At 41.1% G+C, this 21,093-nt stretch overlaps 1 protein-coding gene across 1 annotated transcript in view; it reads right to left on the reverse strand.

The window, feature by feature from the left end:
* LOC125460703 (zinc finger CW-type PWWP domain protein 2-like) overlaps window positions 1-21,093 on the reverse strand; it is a 114,440-nt gene that overhangs the window by 61,930 nt on the left and 31,417 nt on the right. The window contains exon 4 of the mRNA XM_059641080.1: window positions 10,206-10,365. Coding sequence (XP_059497063.1) covers window positions 10,206-10,365 — 160 coding nt within the window. The remainder of the gene's footprint in view (window positions 1-10,205; window positions 10,366-21,093) is intronic.

The following is a 21,093-nucleotide window of genomic DNA, read 5'->3' on the forward strand; positions in this document are numbered from 1 at the left end:
GCTGGTTTGACCAATCAATATGTAGATTAAAATCCCCCATGATAATTGCTGTACCATTTTTACCTGCATTATTATTTCTATGTTTATTGCCCGCCCCACCACAATGTCATTATTTGGCTGAGAAACCACAACTATCAGTGACTTCTTCTCCCTGCTGTTCCTAATTTCCATCCAAATGGTTTCAACCTTTTGTTCAGTAGAACCTATATCATCTCTCATTACTGCCCTGATATCATCCTTAAAAATCAGAGCGACACCACCTCCCTTACCTTCTTGTCTGTCCTTCCAAACAGTGTGCTACCCCTGGATACTTAATTCCTCTGAGCATTCAGATGAAGTGCCCTAATGCCAGTTTTTGCACCTTCTTTTTGAGTCCTATCACCTCCATTACTAACAGTTCTTGAGTTCTCCTTCCCTTTTTTTCCTAATTTTCAATGGAGCTGAAGCTTCCTCGTCACCTGCTAACCTGCTGCTTTACCTTCCATTTATTGTTATACTCCCTGTACACTCCCTCCTCCCTTCCCCCCTACTTACTAGTTTAAAGTCCTATTGACCAGCCTATTTACCCTTTTGCCAGAACACTGGACCCAGCCCTGTTCAGGTGGAGTCCATCCCAGCGGTATAGCTCTCTCCGGTCCCAGAACTGGTGCCAGTGCTCCATGAAAAGGAAACCCTCTTTCCCACACCACTCTTATAGCCACGTGCTTACTTCCTTCCTCCTCACCTCCCTATGCCAATTTGCATGTGGCTCAGGCAGCAATCCAGAGATTATGATGCCTGAAAACCTGTTTTTTACTTTTGTTCCTAGCTTTTCATTATCCCGAAACATGTCTTTTTTCCTCATCCTGCCTATGTTGTTGGTACCTACGTGGATCACAACAACTTGATCCTTCCCCTCCCTCCCTAGTATCCGCTCAAGCCGGTCAGAGATGTCTCGCACCCTGGCACCAGACAGGCAACACACCATGCGGGACTCTCTATCCTGCTTACAAACGATACTGTCTATCCCCCTGATGATGGAATCCCTACAACTACAATCTGTCCTTTAGCTCCCCCCTCTTGAATGGCTTCCTGAACCATGGTTCCATGGTCAGTTGACTCATCCTTCCTGCAGCCCTGTTCCTCATCCACGCAGAGAGTAGGTGCCTCATACCTGTGGGGCAATGTCAAGGGCTGCAGCTCCTGAGTTCCTGTCTGCAGGGTTCCTCTACCTGCCTCATTCACAGTCACACACTACTGTTCCTGGTCACTGATTGAATTAACATTAGTTAATCTACTGGGTGTGACTGCCTCCTGGAACACAGCATCCAGGTATCTCTCCCCATCCCGGATGTGTCACAGTGTTTGCAGTTTGGATTCTAGCTCATCAGTTTTGAGCCAGAGCTCCTCAAACAGCTAACACATGCTGCAGATGTGGTCACTGCTGTTCTTAATGGGATCAGCTAGCTCCCACACCATACAGTTAAAACACATCACCTGACCTGTCATCTCTATTTAATTAATTATTTAAAATTAATTAGGTTTTTTTTAGTTTTGCAGAGTTGTCTCTTTAAGTGTTCTCTGTACCAGTAAGTTTACTTTGTTATATACAGAGACAAGTGAAATGGGATTACTGAAGTATAGAAAATAGAAATAAATTCAGAATAGATTTTTAAAACCAAGAGAATTAGACCAAAAGGCACATTTTCATTAAAAGTGAATTAAGGCAAAACCTAGCAAGAACATTTTTGCACTTTGAATAATTTTGCCAGGTTGTAGGATCCAAAGCATAAGATTATACAAAATACAAATGGATGCTTTAATAGGAAGGACAACATTCAAGAGGAATAGTCTTGAGGCAAATAGATTTGCCGAATTTTTTATTTGTCTTACGTTCTTACTTTTCTGCTTGAATGACAGAATCTAATTTAACATTTAAGACCAGGCAATCCAAGGAACGATCCACCAGTGATCTCTATGTTGAGATCAAATGCTTCATCTCTATGTTGAGGCATTTGCAGTCATCATCAGCATTTGAGATGATCAGCCTCCTGGGAAGTTCTTCTCCATGCACCTCTGTCAATGACCATCTTCTGCCATTTTTTGACCATTTTTCCCTCAAGTTCTTCTACCACTGTTAAAATATTCTGGATCCAAAATGGGCTTCATTTTAGCCCTAATTACTAATTAGTAGGAATTTTAAACTGCTCATTCCCTAGTCATCTCTGTTTTATACTTCTCTCAGTGAATTCCTTGATTATTTCTCAAATTTGATTTTTAAATTCTTGGGCTTCTCTGGACATCATTATATTTTAGAAATGGATGACACTATATGACCTTGTTAATACTCAGGGTGAAATGTCACAGGGGTCTGAGTGACATCAGTAATGGTGAGATGTGTGGCAGAATTGGACAAGAGGTGTTTTCATAAATAGTATGGTGAGATTTTTACTAGGCAGTGATGAAAGGCCAAATGACAGGGATTAATACTTGCTAAACGTCTTATTGTGAGTCACAACTCACCTTATTAATATTCAACCTCCCATTTTAGCAATTGCACTGAACAAGCTCAGGAAAATTCAATAACAAAACCAGAAAGGCTACCTGATTTGTTCTACTCACTACTCACTCCAAATGACCTCCATGTTGCCTGCAACCAAATCACAGAGCAGGGCATAATCAAAAGGCACCACATGCACCCTCCTCCATCACAGTTGCACTGCAAAGCAAACCAGCAACAGGCATTGGATGGCTGAAATGAGGGCATTTTGCACACATGGACAGGCACCCAACTTGCACACCAGACTACAGTGCATCTCAGCGATGTTTGCTTGCTCACTAAGTATTCACTCAGAGTCTACCTTCGTGCTCACAGCATCCCTGCCTTGCCTTGCTGTGTCAAGAAGTGCAGTAACAAAAACAGGCAGCTTGGATTGCTACTAAGCAGGCATCAGCACAGGAAGTTCACATTTTTTTTGGATTAGATTCCCTACAGTGTGGAAACAGGCCCTTCGGCCCAACAAGTCCACACCGCCCCTTGAAGCATCCCACCCAGACCCATCCCCCTATAACCCACACACCCGTGAACACTATGGGCAATTTAGAATGGCCAATCCACCTAACCTGCACATCTGTGGACTGTGGGAGGAAACCGGAGCACCCGGAGGAAACCCACGCAGGCATGGGGAGAATGTGTAAACTCCACACAGTCACCCGAGGCTGGAATTGAACCCGGGTCCCTGGCGCTGTGAGGCTGCAGTGCTAACCACTGAGCCACCGTGCCGCCCCTTATGGAAGTGCAATGCATCAAGCTGGTAGCACCATATCAAAGTCTTAGAGGAGTAGTACTCCCTGAAAACCACGGAAGGACAGGTCAGTCAGAAAGGCCCGGCGTAATAAGTCAATGGCAGCCCCTCTCATTTCATCCAGGGAATTCATCATATTTCGGCATCTACTCAGGGCTAAATTGTTTAGGGGTAATTTCTACAGTTCAGGTAGTAGGTCACGGGGTCAGTCTATTAGCTCCATAGCTGCAAATCTGGGAAAGAGGGGAGGGTAAGTTAAGACTAATGCAGTCAGGGACATATATAGGGACCAATCAGGGGTGCTGGCAGAACCTGCCCTACTTTGATTGTACAGTTAAGTTGGTTGAGGGGATGAGCCATGGTCAGTCATCATTGGGTATGTCCATAGAAACTAAAGGGACAGAGTGGAGACAAGTGTGGTCACAGCCAAAGTCTGAGCTTTAGGAAGTTAGTCTTCAGGATTGGGGGCTGCAAGCTCTGGACAAGGGTGCAGTACAAAGCCTGAACAGGGCCAACAGGATTTGCAAGGGTAGGAGAATTGGTGACGTATGGCTGGGGAAATGTAATGCAGGTGTAGGAGAGGAGAGGATGGGTGTGTACAGTCAGGAGCTCCCTGACTTGATGGGTGGAGTGAATGGCCTCCCCTGCATGGTCACCTCATATGCCAGGGGCTGAGAGGAAAAGTTGGGCAGGTATAAGAGCATGCGGAAGGGTTGGGTGTAGATATGAGGAAATGTGAAGCCTGTTACAAGAAAGTGGATGTGTATGTTTGGGGGTTCACCATTATGTTCAGGCTGAAGTTGGAAGACACTAATATAGGAGCACTCACTGCTGATTCAATTGTACTGGAAATTTAAATAATGGGGAAGAAAATGGCTGTGAGCACATTTGGAGTAGATGGGGTAAGTAACTTAGCCTGTGTGGATCGAACTCCAGGCAACACCAATCATAGGGCTTTTAAACGAAAAGTACAAAGATCATGAAATTTACAGTACACGGTAAGCAGGCTACCTACTTCCTGGCCAACAGTTTTGATCTTCTCTACACTGCACCTCCCTGGTTTGGCTATTGTTCATCAACTCTTTGGCAGCTACACCTTTGTGCAGAGGGAGCCAAACATTAGGGTTGCTTAATGAGGAGGAACAAAGGTGTCACTATGACCCAATGCAATGAGTACATATTGCTCTCCCTCCTTCCAGATGGTGCAGTAGGTCTTATATAGCTGTGAAGTACTGCTGCATGGTGTGAAAATGCATTTGGCACCTACACAGAGAGAATCGCATAGAGGATGGCACAGTGACTCAGTGCTATTCCACCCTCAGGCGACTGGCTGTGTGGAGACTGCATGTCCTTCCCATGATTGCATGGGTTTCTTCTGGGTGTTCTGGTTTCATCTGACAGTCCAAAGATGTGCAGATTAGATGGATTGGCCACGGGAGATGCAGAGTTACAGCAATAGGGTGGGTCTGGATAGGATGCTCTTTGGAGGGGTGGTGTGGGCTCAAAGGGCCTGCTTCTACACTCTCGGGACTCTATATGAAAGTTAACATCAGGAACAGGGAATGACATTCCAGTCTTTTTCACTCACGCCACCAAAGTATCCTCCACAGATTTTCTTCTTTCTCTCCCTCTTGCTATTATTTATTGTGCTACCTGGTTCTACAGCTGAGATAGACACAGCATGCTCAGCAGCTGAGTGTAGAAGGTTTGGTGGGGCAATTCCCAGAACACTTGAGTCTAAATAGGGCAGAAATGCCCAGGGTCTTTTTGCCACAGGAAAGTTGACTGTTCTTGATTTCAACTTCAAAGGGTCAGAAAGGAGGTCAAACAGGGTTGAGTTGGAAAGCTTGGCCACCTCTGAAGTATCCTATTTGGACAGTGCAGAGAGGCCTGTGGTTTCATCTCCAGCTAGGTACCTCCTGGCACCACCCTATCTCCTTGTGAGGAAGGAGCATCTGGTTTGGTGTCAACGTTCCCTGTTACCATGCTTTTGGTCCTGGGGAGCAATGACTGGGGAAATGGAGTATCGGTTTGTGTATCTGTCCAGTAGCTCTGAGGGTACTGGACCTGGCATCTACCACCATGGCAGCTACCACCATGCCCAAGGAGACAGCTAAATGGATGCAAGATTCACTGCATTTTGCAGCTTTTGGACACTGCGCCACTGCACCCATACGCTATTGGTGCTATGCCCTGAGATTTGACTGCAAATAATGTAAGATCATCTCCTGCTTATATCTAAGCAGGCACCTGGTCATGGCAGTCTTCTGAATGCCAGCTGTCTGGCTGTTTCTTCCTTGAACAGCTGAGAAACTTTCAATGTGAGATTCTCATAAGATTGTGTATTCACTCTCTATGTATACCATTCCCTCCAAAGTAAATATCTGAGCTGATATGGGATACAGGAGGCAGCCTTGCTTCTGCTTCCTCTGAGGCCTCAGTACCCTCATGCTCAAGAGTTCGAAGAGGGCACTTCTGGGGAACCTGGTGTTTATCCAGTGAGATCATGAGGAGGTTAGAGAACCTTCAAGACAAAAGAAACAGAACTTGACACAGCCAGTGATTAGCAGTGGTGTACAATCGTTAAGAGTGACAATGGGGTTAATGTAAGAGTTTGTGGTACTCATTTGGTGGGACACAGGTTTTTCAGCATCTCTACAGGAGTGGGCCTGACGCTGTTCTGTGAAGACTACAATTCTGACCTCTTATGAGTTGACAACTAAGATATCAGACACCCTTACGTCTCCATCTCCTTTGTTATGGATCGTCTTCTCCCGTGATGAGATCAAGGGGGCAAGATGAGTGCAATTACTGTCGGTGGCATAGCTGTTAGTGCTGTTGCATGAGAGGTGAAGTGGTGACGTGTTCTGAGGGAGTGAGGAGACAAGCAGAGAAGTTAGTGGTATGGGCAGTTAGGATGCAGAGAGCAAGTGAGAGAAAGCATTACATGCAAGACTGAGAGTGAAAGAGCCTGAGCCTTGTTAGGAGATGGGTGCAGTAGCACAGCTGGAATAAGTATTAAATGACAGAGAGAAAGGATGTCTCATGTATCCTGGTGGTGCAGAGAAGATCACGGACCTTCTTTCTGCATTCCTGACTGTTCCTCTGCACCCTGGAGACAGCACTGATTCACTGTGGTGACCTCAAAACAGCCTGGCAAGTTTGGCAATGTGACCTTTAGTGCCAGTCGTCCAGGAATACAAATGCTCCTCTGGACAACTCCATCCACAAGAACCTCCAACTGGTGAATCGCCATGCCATCTTCTATCACGCATTAAGACAAGCCAAGTCACAATCAAGAAGTGCACTAAGTGAGCACAAAATGATGAATAGTTCATTTTTGCTGCATTCGTGGGTGTGCTTTTGGAGAAGAAATTATAGGTTTTGGTTGGGGATTTTTACTTCAGGATTTGGCCAAATGGATAGTGTGATTGGAACACTCCATATGGTGAATGGGGAGGTGGAAAACTCATGGTAGTCATGGGATAGTCTCCTAAGGGCTAAGTCATCTCAGACACCTGTATAATATAAAAGGATCCCAGCTGTCTGCTCCCTGTCTACTCTTCTTCGTTTCTCGTGATGGCCATGGCTGTGTTCTCACAATGTCAAGGTCGTAACAATCCCAGCAGATCATCATGAATTTGGGAAACACATTCCACCTGATTCATCTTGGCAGCAAAACCATGGCTTAAGAGCAGCAATATTCTACATGCAATGTTTCTGGTGGCTGTGTGGCTTTCATTTTAAGGCACTATCCTTGCATGTTTGGATGGTAGAATAGATTCATTGGACGAGTGAAGTGGGTATGGTTCTTTTCTCTTTTTGGAGATTCACAGACAGCTAAAAACACCAGACTGCCTCAAAATGTCATCATGGATATTAAATCAAATGTAGTCATTTTCTGGCAAAATACAACATGCATGGTCACATCCAATTGCACACTGATGGAATAGCAGGTCTTGCTATTCCCATATCACTGTGTGATGGCATGAAGGTTCATTCATTAAGTTAATTTTTCTTTGCAAGGGTGGGAATTTCATTATCCCTACAAATGCGTGCTCATTATCATTTTCTCTGCTTACAGAAAACACACCATATTGAAATTGCTCCTCTTCACATACTGAGACCAAACCAACCCCTGGATACAGTGTGAGAATGACATACTTGGCCAGTTTCACCATGTCAGCCACTCCTCCTTGAAATGATCAATCTTGTTGAGATGAATATGGCCTTAACAGTCATTCGCAGTGTTCTCCTTGTCCTGAATGATGCTGCAAGTCCTCCTGCAGAAAGCACAGTGCTGTTCCCACATTCTTGTCTAATCTAAACTGCCTCAAGCATTGTTCCTGAATGAAATAGAGGTGAGAGGAGTACTCACAGAAAACTCATGGCACAGGATCTTCTAGGGAGAGTGTTCCTCTGCTTCAGTCTTGAAGAACCAATCCTCCCTACCTTCTGCTCAATTGGCAGTCAGGAAGCAGACCCAGGTGCTTGCATATGCAGCCCCATATCTCTTGCTGACTTGATGTGTATAGGTAGCCAAATCCTCTGGCATCCCTGAATGGATACACCAAATCATCAAAAGAAGCCATGTATTTCCAAAAGTTTACTCAACAGAAGCCAAAATCACCTCACCTTCATGTTCCCTGTCTGCCTCCTTAAACAGCACCAATGTTGGGACTGGACCCTGACATTCTTGATTAATAAGGAAATCATAGGTTAAGGGGAGAAAACAGGAAAATGGGGTTGTGAAACATATCATACAAGATTTAACGGTGGAACAGACTTAATGGGCTGAATGGCATAATTCTTGTTTTTTTTCTACTTAACAAATTTTTCTAAATAAGCTGTTCAGAGATCTGGAACTTAAACTCAGGCCTCTAGTCCAGGAGTAGTAACACTACGGCTGCACCACAAGAAGATACCAATTCTCCTCTTTTTTCCCCTAATGAACCTGTTTAGAGATGTTATTACACATGTGAGGAGCAGGGGGGATTTGAACCCATGTCCCCCATTGCAGGGGTAGGGACAATACCACTGCACCACAAGAGGTCCTCATCTGTAACCACTTCTGCACCACAAGACAGCACCCCTCCAACTTATTTTGCTTGAAGATCCAATACTGCCCTTTAATTTTTTTCCCAGATCACCTGTGATTTTATATGTATTTTTAAAAATATATATTTATACATAGTGAGACAAAAATATTTCGAATATATTTTATAATTTTTTTTCCACCACCAGGAAAACACCCATGTGGACAACTATATATTAATAAACACAAGCTGTTAAGGACAATGGTGGCCTGGTACCTTTATGCCCCTGAACAAATGTGGTGGATCCGCTGATAGTGATCAGCAAATGTGTAAAATTGAGCTACTTGGTCCAAGTTTCCATAATGTACATCAAAACAACTGGAATCATAGCCATTTTATGATGTTAGAGTTTACATAATAATGCTCAATTTTGCACTAATTATCCTATTGAGGTCACAAGGGGATTCACTGCTACTACTCATGTCCCTTCCAATTCCAGATTACACCATCACATGTTTAGGTGTTTGGCAACACAAGCACATAATAAAATGCCTGACTGTTGTTATCTGAATGTTGATATCTGAGGTAAATCTGAAATTGTAACATCTACATTCTCCCTCGATTCCACTCTCCCTCATTCCCACTCTTTATCTTGTTATTGTGCTCTCCTGTTCTCGTGTGGTGTGCTCACTCTCCCTCCCTTGTGCTTTCTCTGTCAGTCTCACTTTCTCTTGAACTCTTGTAATCACTCTTTTTCTTTTTTTTTGTTCTTTATTGTCCTCTTATCCTTTTCTCAATTAATCAAGCATGAAGAATCTAAGGCAGAGGAAGAAATGCTTCAGACCCCTTTGTTTTACAGACCACTAGCACTATCTTATCCATATCAGCATTTATCTCACACAAAGTCAGGTGGCATGTGTGACAGTTAGCACAAAGAAATTGTGAGGGCGATACTTGGGGAATTACTTGACACAGTTAGTGTCGGGTAAAATATGAGGAGTCTGACATTTTTGGCTCCCATCTGAGGATTATATAATCTATCTCACAGATTGTGATTTTGAAAGAAAGATGTTGGCAACCAATCACATCTATGTGAAGATAACAAGGTGGAGAGCTGGATGTGAGAAGAAACTATGATAGAGGCTTCTAATGACGTGCAGTACTTGCTAGTTAAATGGATGAATCTATAGTTATCATATGTGGCACATTCAGAGATGACAACACAGATGTGCAAGAGCCAATTATTCCTGGTATTCCACTTTCAACGTTACATCAGGAATATGGTGGCTGTTTATCAAGAACTTGACACTTCTTTGGTTCAAAATGACTGAATGGGAATATTCTTACTGTTCATGATATCCTAAATTTCATGTAATATTTCTGGATGTCAAAAAGCACAGTTCCTCAAACTGTCTCTTCTGAAATGGCATTTTCACCTTTTCACAAATGAACATTATAACATCTATTTCTCCTCAGTGAACATCATCATTCCCAAGTACTCTAACATAGTCATCATGCATCTGGAGTTAGTGCTTACTAAACTGCTTGCACAATTTGTCTGAAATATGTACATAAAAAAACACCCATAACAAAAAAAGTCATCGTAAATACAAATCTGTTTGGCAAAGATCAATACTAAGGAAATTCTGCTGAGCACAGTAATCAATTGCAGAATTATTCTCTGTTTCTAGGACACATTCATTATATCCCTGAAAGAAGTAAGTTGAATTATGAGTTATTTATTCCCACACTTTAATTATCTAAAACATTGGATTCAGAGAACATTATAATAATTTAAACTGATATATGGAGAGATCAATAATATTCATGATAAGTTAGTCTCTTAGAATACTACATGTTACTCATTTAAAAACAAATTGCATACCAATTTGCCTGTGCCATAGGGTTCAACATAATGCACTGCAACCCAACTTGTAGTGTGCGGCTTTCCCAAGAACTCTGTGTGATACTGTTCTACAAAGCCATCTTCATCATATATGACATATTGTCCAGTAAAACCATCTGGACAAAGGATGGAAGGCCAGCTGAAATATAGAAAATAATTTTCAATAAAATTGAATCCATAAGTTCAACTCAAAAGTTGCAGTTCAGTACTACTACTGTAGAGTGGGGAATATAATTATTTAGAAACCAGTGATAGTTCTGGATCACTTTCAATAATAAACCAGTATGATTATAACTTGGATTCTCCAGCATCTGCAGTTCCCATTATCTCTGGTTATGACAAAATACTTGATTCCCTCAAACTAGAAATTACAGAATTAACATTTAATACTCAGGTCATAAACCTAATATTAATTGTAAGACATTCAACTTAAATGCAACACTTAGTGGTAAAGTAAAAGAATATTTATTTTAAAAAAAAGCAATTCTTAAAAAAAAACAAATTCTGCGTGTTTTAATTTAATTATAATGATATTATGCACTTTAGTTATTCTCTTCCCCATTCTCCAAATGCAGCTCATTCTCCACATGCAAAAAAAAGCTAACTTCGAAATGGGGGCAATTTCAAGTGACATTGTACCTTTACGAGATCTGCAGTATGCATGAATCATTTTGTAATGCAATCATTGCCCATCTTCATTTTGTATGGAGATTGTACCTCATTTTGACAAAAGAGCAAAACTGAGAAAACCACACAAGTAACTAAATATTTCTGACAGCAAACTGTGACAGCTAGTGAGAACATTTTGCAAATGTTGAGTGAACTGTATTCAGTGCAAACAAGTGATCACTTAGGGCAAATAACCTAACAACGTTCCTCCACCATTTAAATTGTATGCAGAAATACATTTGCAAATACCTGATGCTCAATGAGTTACAACTGACACCAGTTTGCAGCAGCAATGTCGAAGCATTTGTCAGTTTAATTTCAAGTTAAGACAATATATTCTGTAAAAGGATACAAATTACTTTTCAGAGTCTGTTTACATATTGTTATTTTATTGACGCGTTTTAAATAATTAAGAATTAGTGCTAAATTGAAAGCCAACTTTCTTTGAATTACAATATTAAAAAATTGATCAATGCAGCATAACAAGATAAATATTCACCACAAATCAGAAACATGCTTGTGTTGCATGTGGACTTGTTGGACCAAATGGCCAGTTCCATATTGTAGGGATTCTATGGATCAACGGATTCTATCATCCACTTAAGCATCCTGCAGCACCCCAAACTTGCCTAAGGCATTAAGTTATACCTAATGTTGGGGTTTTATGACACCCATTTCATGAAGCACTGAAGTATACTGCATTAAAATTTGGTGGCCATGCTGTACTGCTGTTACTATGAGCATCAAATGAAATGAAATTTTGTAAACGATCCTTAGGCTGTCCTGAAATAAGAAGGAAGGAAGAAATCACGAATACCTTTGTAGCAGACGGCAAAGCTCTGCAACAGGGAAGAGATTGATTTGTCAGGTTGGCGTACAGCCACATTGTTAGTATAATGACATGTGGAGGCAGTCTGGCTCTAGTGTTTTAATTGACAGTACAGTGGTAGGTGCACCACCTTTGATTTTCTATAAGATTAAACTTCAAATTTATGATCATCCATTAAATACCATCTAAAATGCTAAATGCCATTAGCTCATAAACATCACTTGAAGAACTTCCCTTTCCACATAAAAAGATTTTTGTTTGCGATATTGTGCAATTTGGATGGCAGACTGAGTGGGAGAAAAAGATTAAATGTCAATGACCTCATTTAAATTCTATACATGCATAAACAAGCTTTTCTCCTTCTGTGAGAGAACAATCATGCTTATGATAAAGATGCTTCGGAGCTTGCGTAATGCACACTCAGCACAGTGTCATGGTGATTCTTAATACAGCAATTACGTGGCACTTGCTCAGCAGTTGGACTGCGGGGATTGTATTCTTTAAAATTCAAATTCCTATCTCTCTGGAACCCATGGGCTACTTATTACCGAATTATGAGACAATAGCATATTCTCCAATTCCTCCTATAACTTTTAGTTGTGCATTATTTGTATTTTCAGAGCGATTGGTGGTGTTTCGTTTGTATACATTGTTTTGATGTTGGCACTTTGGTGAAGTCATTAGCAGGGGCTGGAGCCATGCACTGAAGTATGCAGACAGTGAAGACTGTGACATCAGTCAGTGTGTCTTTGAGAAAATGTGCATGTTCAACATCTAGGGCTTTTGGTAGGGTTGTGGTGAGCACTTTGGTGACTGTGAAAATCAACCTGCACCCAAAGGGTTCTTCTGAAAATAGGATAGGATGCTACAAAGAACTGAGTTTCAGACAAATTGCTGGCTCAGAATTTGCCTCCTTGATTTTTATCCCTGCCTCTGATTTGTGCTTGGTTTTCAAAGAGGACACACAGTTATCTTTACAGTTCTAGTCTTAATACTCTGGCAGTTGAACATATATTCAGAAGTAGGAAGGAGCCACCATTTATACTAATAAAATGGACCATCATCAACTTACAGGTTCATGGCTGAATGATTTCTAGTAACTGTTGCTGAATTAATTGAAGTGTTTGGGGTGGAATATGGTGAAAATCTTGACTCTGACTTCAATAGTTCTGAATAATTATAATTTCTTATCATTTTTGACAGGATTTTATTCCCCTTTGACTCCAGCATGACAGGAAAATGAATGGAGGATACAAGGAAGGGCTGGGCACTCTTAATAGGGAAGAGGAAGAAATGAAGAACTCACAGCAGGCAATTATATCTGCACATTATTTCCAGAAGTTGGGCATGTTCCTTACCAGGTTGTCACACACAAATTCTACAGTTAAAGAATTGTAGTCCTTCAGTTTCCAGCTGGTGTGCAACTACATTCACCAGGCAACTCAATGCCTGATATCCTAAATCAGTTGTGATTCCCTTATTCTGCATCAATCCAATGAGGCTGATGTTACCATGAAGGTGCCACCTTCCCAACCTTGCCCTTTGCCTGAGCTATGTTAACCCACAGACTAAACCACCACCACTCATCTCTCTCTCTAATGATAGGACAGCCTATGGTCTGTTAGGATTATGATAACTTTTGCTTTAACCAATCTGAACCACCATAAGAAACTATAGGTGACTGCTGGCTACCAAGACCTACCTATTGACCACCAGAATTACGAATGTTGTGCAAAGCATATTCATATGTCCACGATTTATACAATGACAGCCATACTGCCATAGAAAATTTAATTGAGCAAATATTTGAAGTGCTTCAGAAAAATACTTTGTTGCTATCATGTGGGATCTTACAGAATATTTGGTGCATACTACTGTAAGAAAGATCTGTAGCTAGAGTCTTAGGCCATTTTATTGTAATTCTTTACTTAAAATATACAGACTAAGGAGATTCTAATGAAATACAAGGTTTAAGCTGTTGCTCATCTCTTCAATGTCTCCAATCATCATGCAACTGTGACATCATCATTGATATATTTCCTATTTAAGTGCACAAGAGTTAACCCTTTGCTCTACAGCTACAACTACATGGACCACGTTAGAAGAGCTGTGCAGCACTCTCCAGGTTACCTATCACAATTCGTTATAACCTTCTGTACACCATACAACTTCACTATCAATGAGCTCACAGCTCACATCACCAGGTAAATTATTTGAGGCAGTAATGCAATAGTGTACTAATGTTCCTACAGGCTTGCCATAGTCAAGCATCCTCTACCCTAAGGCATTCATTGCAGGCATCCATAATAGAGCCAGTTCAATTAAGATGCAATACATGCAAGATTGTTGTTCTGTGATCTTGTAATATGGTGTCAGATTGGAGCTAATACTGAATGTTGAAAAGCTGTAAAGAAGCATTGCAACTAAAAGAGAAACACGGAGTGTTCAGAGTTGCTAAAACCATAGGAAGCCATGGAAAAGGTAAAAAGAAGCAAGTCACATCAGATGCAACAGCTGTATGTTTTCTTTAGTGCTGCTGGTCAAATTGAAAGGCAAAATGAACAGAGCTGGCAGAACTACAAATTTATGACAGATTTAATTAACAAACCAGAGTGCCTATGAGGAGTTAAACTTTTATCACTGTAAAAGTGAGACTATAAAAGTGATGGGGAGAGATTTACAAAGAATATACCACCCTAAATATCTCTGAAGAACAAAGGAAAAGATGACAGGAAGATTGAAAGCTTTAAAGGCACACTTTGAATCTCAAGTGACTTAAATTATGAATGGAATGTATTCAATGTTAGGGCTCAAGGTGAGAAAGAATCCATTGATCAATATTTGGCTACATTAATGTGGCTTGCAGACCACAAAAAATGATCAATTAAAAACACATCATACAGGACATAAGTGATCCCACAGTAGAAGCATGTCTCCTGAGAGAGCAGAAACATGTTCTGAGAAAAGGAACAGACATTTGTAGAAGCATTAACGTTGTAAACGAACAGGTGTAGTATATTTATGGCAGTACAGACCAAGCCTTCCATTATGTTGATAGGCATTTCTGGTAAAAAGGACAGAAAGATCATAATGGGCAAGATGCAAATACTGCAAAGGACACAACACAAAAGGAAAGAGACATGTATAGCATGGAAAGAACAATGCCAGAAGTTAAATCATTTTGCACAGAAGTTTCTGTCTAGAAGTAAGGACTGAAATGAGGTACAGAAAGCTATTGGAAAGCAATCAAATGAAGATTGTGGCGAATTACTCTGTACCATCTGACAGGTTGGTTCAGTCTAATTGATAGTGATAAATGTTTGTGACTTTTGCAATGATGACTACTGAGAGAGAACATCAATTCACCACAGTGCAAGATAACAGTGCAGCATAAAACATTACGGCTTTCACAGTGGCTCAACAGGATGTTCCAAAAATAAACTCCTTAAAAGTAAAATTAAGGCTACATGATCGTACTATACCCATGCTGTAATAACAATAAAAAAAATTGAGTTTCAGATCACAGATAGCAAGGAAAAGAAACTCCTCTCATCTAAGGCAAGTTTAGAGCTTGAACTTATAACTCTCAATGAGCCAAAAGAGATTTGCAATGTGTCCCAGCACAAACTAGATCCTAATCTAATATAACATGTATCTACACCTTAGAATATCTTTTAAGTGAATATGACTTCTAATCTGATGACAGTGTAAGACTAATGCCACAGCTGTGAACAATTGAGCCTACATCTCCTGTACTGTGTGCAGTTCTGGTCACTTTACTTAAGGAAGGATGCAAATGCACAGGAGGCAGTACAGAGAAGGTTTACTTGTCTGACACCTGGAAATAAATGGCTATGTTCTGAAGACTGGTTAGAAAGGCTGGACCTGTTTCCACAGTATAAGCACAGTATAAGATCCTGAATGGCCTTGAAAAAGCAGACGTGGAAAAAGTTCTTTCTCTTGTGGGGTGGCCCAGAACTAAGTCCAGAACAGCTAAAAAATTAGATAAGCTGAGATGAGAATAGAGGGTTGTCGAATTTGGAACTCTCTGCCTGAGCATGCAGCAGGAGTAGAGTCATTTCAATATCATGAAGGCCGAAGTAGCTAGCTTCTAATTAGGCATAGGAACCATAGGTTATTCGGGATCAGATGGAAATATGGAAACTGAAACTTAAATAGAAAGGTCACCTTCTCACTGGGTCGGGAAGCAAAAGAAGCCATTGCTGACTACAATCAAAATCTAGTGCTGACGAAAATCAAACTCTAGACAGAGCTCACCAGATGAACCCAAAACTGAACAAGAAAAATATTGTAATTAAAAGTGGCCAAAGTGAAATACTTAGATAATGTATAGTCAGCAAAAGGTCTTCCAGAAAGGTGAGAGCTATAGCAGGGATACAGCACCAACTAACGTCCAAACAGTGCAACAATTCATTGGATACATCAACTACTTGGCAAATTCCCATCTAATTTGTCACTGGAACATGGACCATAATGCTAACTCATTCCAAGGATATTAAGCAAGAAGCAGCATACACCAACATTGAGAAACTAGTGATAACAATGCCAACACTGAAACATGGTGTTATAACTGACAAAGTCACCCTCTAGGGTGACACCATCGAAACGGGTCATACAGCAATCCTAGTGCAGCAAAGTTAACCAGCTGCATTTTCATCCAGCCATTAACAGAAATGGAAAAATGCTATACTCAGATTTGAAAAAAAGATTGCTTTGTCATTGTCTTTTTTGAACATAGAACATTACAGCATAGTACAGGCTCTTCGGCCCTCGATGTTGTGCTGATCTGTCATACCGATCTGAAGCCCATCTAACCTACACTATTCCATGTACGTCCATATGCTTGTCCAATGACGACTTAAATTTACTTAAAGTTGGCGAATCTACTACCGTTGCAGGCAAAATGTTCCATTCCCTTACTACTCTCTGAGTAAAGATTTGCCTGTAAACATTTTTATTAATACCGATTTGAAAAAGAAAAAGTGACAATAAAGTCAGAGCATAATAATTCAAAGCATTTTCCACAAGCTGCTAAAATCTATTCAAAAGCATCTGTAAAGAATGTTACCATAGGGCCTTAAAAATAGGAACAGGAGTAGGTCATTTTGCCCCTCAAGCCAACTTTCCAGCCTTTTTCCTGTCACCATCGACTCCCCTCGTGATCAAGAATCGATTTCAGCCTGAAATGTACACAAGGATTCTGTCCCACAGAATGTGATATACAAACAAGGAAAAAAAATGCACAACCTGATATGTTGTAGAGAGCAGCGCTTTTAATAAAGAAAGTAGAGGATGATACGACAGCGTGAAATATTCTGGATCCAATGTTAAGTAGCAGCTTGATACGCTCTATTCATGTGAAACAATTTAATACATAAGCATTTTGTTCAAAGCTAGCAAACTGGCCGACAAGATGTAACAACACATGTTACAAAAAGTAATGATGAAAGGGTGGCCTGAAAGCATTGAGGATAATCCACTTATCACAACAGCATATTGGGCATATGAAGATGAATTGAGGGCCAAGATGTAGAACGGAAATAAAGTCAATATCCACAGGACTTGAGAAATGAGATGCTAAAGTGTATCGAAGCAAGCCACCAAGGAATTTAGTGATGTCTGAGGAAGGGAAGTGAAAGGAAGGAATAAGAGCAATGGAATCAAGGTCCATCTCAACCAATGCAGCGCCTGTATTTAGTACCAAGCCAAGAAAGGCAGAGAGCTGCTGATGACCAATTTCTCAAATCAATCATGAATGAAGCTGAAGTCAGGCCACTTTACTCTCACAGGAACATATTGACTTTTCACCATTGTCTATTATTTTGACAGTTGGGAGATCAAACAGCTGACTTCAATGACACCACTGAGATATGGAACAGCCAAAAACACATGCTACAGTTATGGCATTCCAGACATTGCCTTGATGTCTTTAGCATCTAAAAATGCACCTGTCTCATCACTTCAATGAGACTCCCAACCACAGGCTCCAAACTCATCTTTCTACAAACCCGCACGGTCCATTTTTATCTCCTTCCCAAAACCCACAAATCTGGCAGCTCTGGTTGACCCACTGATTCTGCCTGCTCCTGCCCCACTGAACTCAACTCCAGTTTCTCCCTCCGGTCTAAGAATTCCCCACCTCTGTTCAGGACACTGCCCATGCCCTCCACCTCCTCCAAGACTGTAAATTCCTTGGATCCCAACACTTCATCTTCACCATAGATATCCATTTCCTGTACTCCTGTATTGCCCATGCAGATGGCCAAAAAACCCTCCACTTCTTCCTCTCCTGCAGGTCGAACCAGCCCCCTCCACTGACATCCTCATCTGCCTAACAGAATTTGTCCTCACTCTCAACAACTATTCCTTTAGCTCCTCCCACTTCCTACAAACTAAAGGGGTGGCTATGGGCACCCGACGTATGATTGCCTCTTATTGGGATACATGGAACAATCCCTCTTCTGCTGTTACACTGGTACCATCCCTCGCCTCTTCCTCTGCTACACTGATAACTGTGTCAGTGCTGCCTCATGCGCCCATGAGGAGCTTGAACTGTTCATTATAGAAACATAGAAGCATAGAAGAAAGAAGGAGGAGGCCATTTGGCTTTTCTATCCTACTCCGTTATTCTTCAAGATCATGGCTGGTCATCCAACCCAGTAGCCTAACACTGCTTTCTCCCCATAACCTTTGATCCCATTTGCCCCAAGTGCTATATTTAGTCGTCTCTTGAATATATTCAATGTTTAGGCATCAATGCATTCCACAGACTCACCACTGTTTGGGGGAAGAAATGTTTCCTCATCTCTGTCCTAAATTGTCTATGCCAAATCCTCATTCTGTGATCCCTGGTTCTGGACACACCCACACTGGGATCATCCTCCCTGCATCTGCCCTATCCAGTCCTCTTAGAATTTTATAAGTCTCTATGGGATTCCCCCCTCATTCGTCTGCAGTCTAGTGAAAACAATCTCAACCAAGTCAATCTCTCCTCATGCTTCACAACTGCTATCTCTGGAATCAACCTGGTAAATTATCGCTGCACTTCGAGAGTAACAGCATCCATCTTCAGATAAGGATATCAAAACTGCACACAATTTTCCAAGTGTGATCTCACCAAGGCCCTGTAACAACTGCAACAACACTTCCCTGCTCCTCTACTCCTGCTCCTGAGACAATGAATCATTGAATCATACAAACATTCACAATAGAAGCAGTGCCTTTGGTCCAAAACGTCCATGCTGACTAAGTTTTCCAAACTAAACAAGTCCCACTTGCCTGCACTTGGTCCATATCCATTTTAACATTACCTATTCATTTATCTGTCTGAACATTTTTAAATGTTGTAACTGTACCTCCATCTACCACTTCCTCCGGCAGTTCATTCCACATATAAACCACACACTTTGTGAAAAAGTTTCCCCTTTGTTATTCACCTTATCTATGCCCCTCATGATTTTATAAACCTTTACAGGGTCATTTCTCAACCACCAACACTCCAGGGAAAAAAAAACCCAGCCGATCCAGCCTCTTCTTGTAACTCAAACCCTTTAGTCCTGGAAATATCCTGGTAAATCTTTTCTGAACCCTCTCTAATTTAATAATATCCTTCCTATAGTAAAGTGAGCGGAATGTATATAGTGCTCCAAAAGTGGCCCCACCAACATTCTGTATAACCTCAACATGACTTTTCAACTCCTATATTCAATGATCTGAGCAATGAAGGCAAGCATGCCAAATGCCTTCTTAGCCACACAGTCTACCTGTGATGTAGTTTCAAAGAATTATTTACTTGAACCCCTAGGTATCTCAGTTTGACAAACTACCCAGGGCCTTACCACTAACTGTTTAAATCTTGCCCTTGTACATTTTACCAAAATGCAATATCTCGCATTTATTCAAATGAAACTCCATCTGCCTCTCCTCAAACCATTGGCCAATTGATCAAGATCCCTTTGTAATCTTAGATAACCTTCTTCACTGTTGACTGTATCACCAATTTTGGTGTCATCCGCAAACTTACCAACCATGCCTCTTAAATTCTCATTCAAATCATTTATATAAATGGCAAACAATCATGAACCCAGCATCAACACCTGCGGAACACCGCTGGTCACAGGCCTCCAGTCTGAAAAATAACCCTCCACCACCACTCTCTATCTCCTATTGGAATGCTAGTTATGTATCCAATTGGCAAGCTGTCCCTGGATCCCATGTGATTTAATTTTACTAATCAGTCTACCATGCTGAACCTTGTCAAAAATTTTACTAAAGACCATGCAGACAATGTCTAAAGCTCTATCCTCATCCATTTTTTGGGTGTGTTCTCAAAAAACTCAATCAAGTTTGTGAGACATGATCTCCCATGCACAAAACAATGCTGACTATTTCTAATCAACTCTTGCCTTTCCAAATGCATGCGAATTTCATCTCTCAGAATCCCTTCCAACAATTTACCCATCACTGATGCCAGGCTCACCGGTCCACAGTTCTCCTTACAGCCTTTCTTAAATAAAGGCACATTAGCTACCCTTCAGTTGTCTGGCAGATCTCCCATGGATGCAGATGACACAAATAACTCTCCTAGCGGTACCACAATTTCTTCCCTAGCTTCCCACAACATCACGGGATATGCTCGATCAGGTCCCAGAGATTAATCCACCTTCATGTTTTTAAGACCTCCAGCACCTCCACTTCTATAATGTGGACAGTTTTCAAAATATCAATATTTATTTCAACAACTTCCCTTGCCTCTATGTCTTTCTCCACAGTTAAAATTGAAGCAAAGTACTTGTGTGGTACCTCTTCCCCTTTCCTGTGGTTCAACACATGGATAATCTTTAAGGAGCCCTATTCTGTCCTTATTTGCTCTTTTGCTCTCCATGTATTTATAGATTCTCTTTAGATTATCCACAACTTTATCTGCCAAGTCGATCTTATGTCGCCTTTTTGCCCTCCTGACTTCCCTTTAAAAATGCCCTGTACCACTCAGACTCTTCAGAAGATTCACTTGATCCCAATTGTCTATACCTAACATTTGCCTCCTTCTTATTCCTAACTAGAGCCTCAAAATCAATATTTATCCATTGTTCCGTACTCCTACCAGCCTTACCTTTCAATCAAACAGGAACACACTGCGTCTGAACTCTTTTTATCTCACTTTTGAAAGGCTCCCACTTGCCACTCACCCCTTCACCTACAAACAGTATACTCTATCTCACGCTGTCAAAATTTGCCTTACTCTAATTAATAACTTTAACTTTTATACAAGGCATATATTTTTCCATAACTATTTGAAAATTAATAAAATATGATCACTGGTCCCAATGTGCTCCCCCCCACTAACAC

The sequence above is a fragment of the Stegostoma tigrinum genome, chromosome 2, assembly GCF_030684315.1.
Source record: "Stegostoma tigrinum isolate sSteTig4 chromosome 2, sSteTig4.hap1, whole genome shotgun sequence".
Classification (NCBI taxonomy): domain Eukaryota; kingdom Metazoa; phylum Chordata; class Chondrichthyes; order Orectolobiformes; family Stegostomatidae; genus Stegostoma; species Stegostoma tigrinum.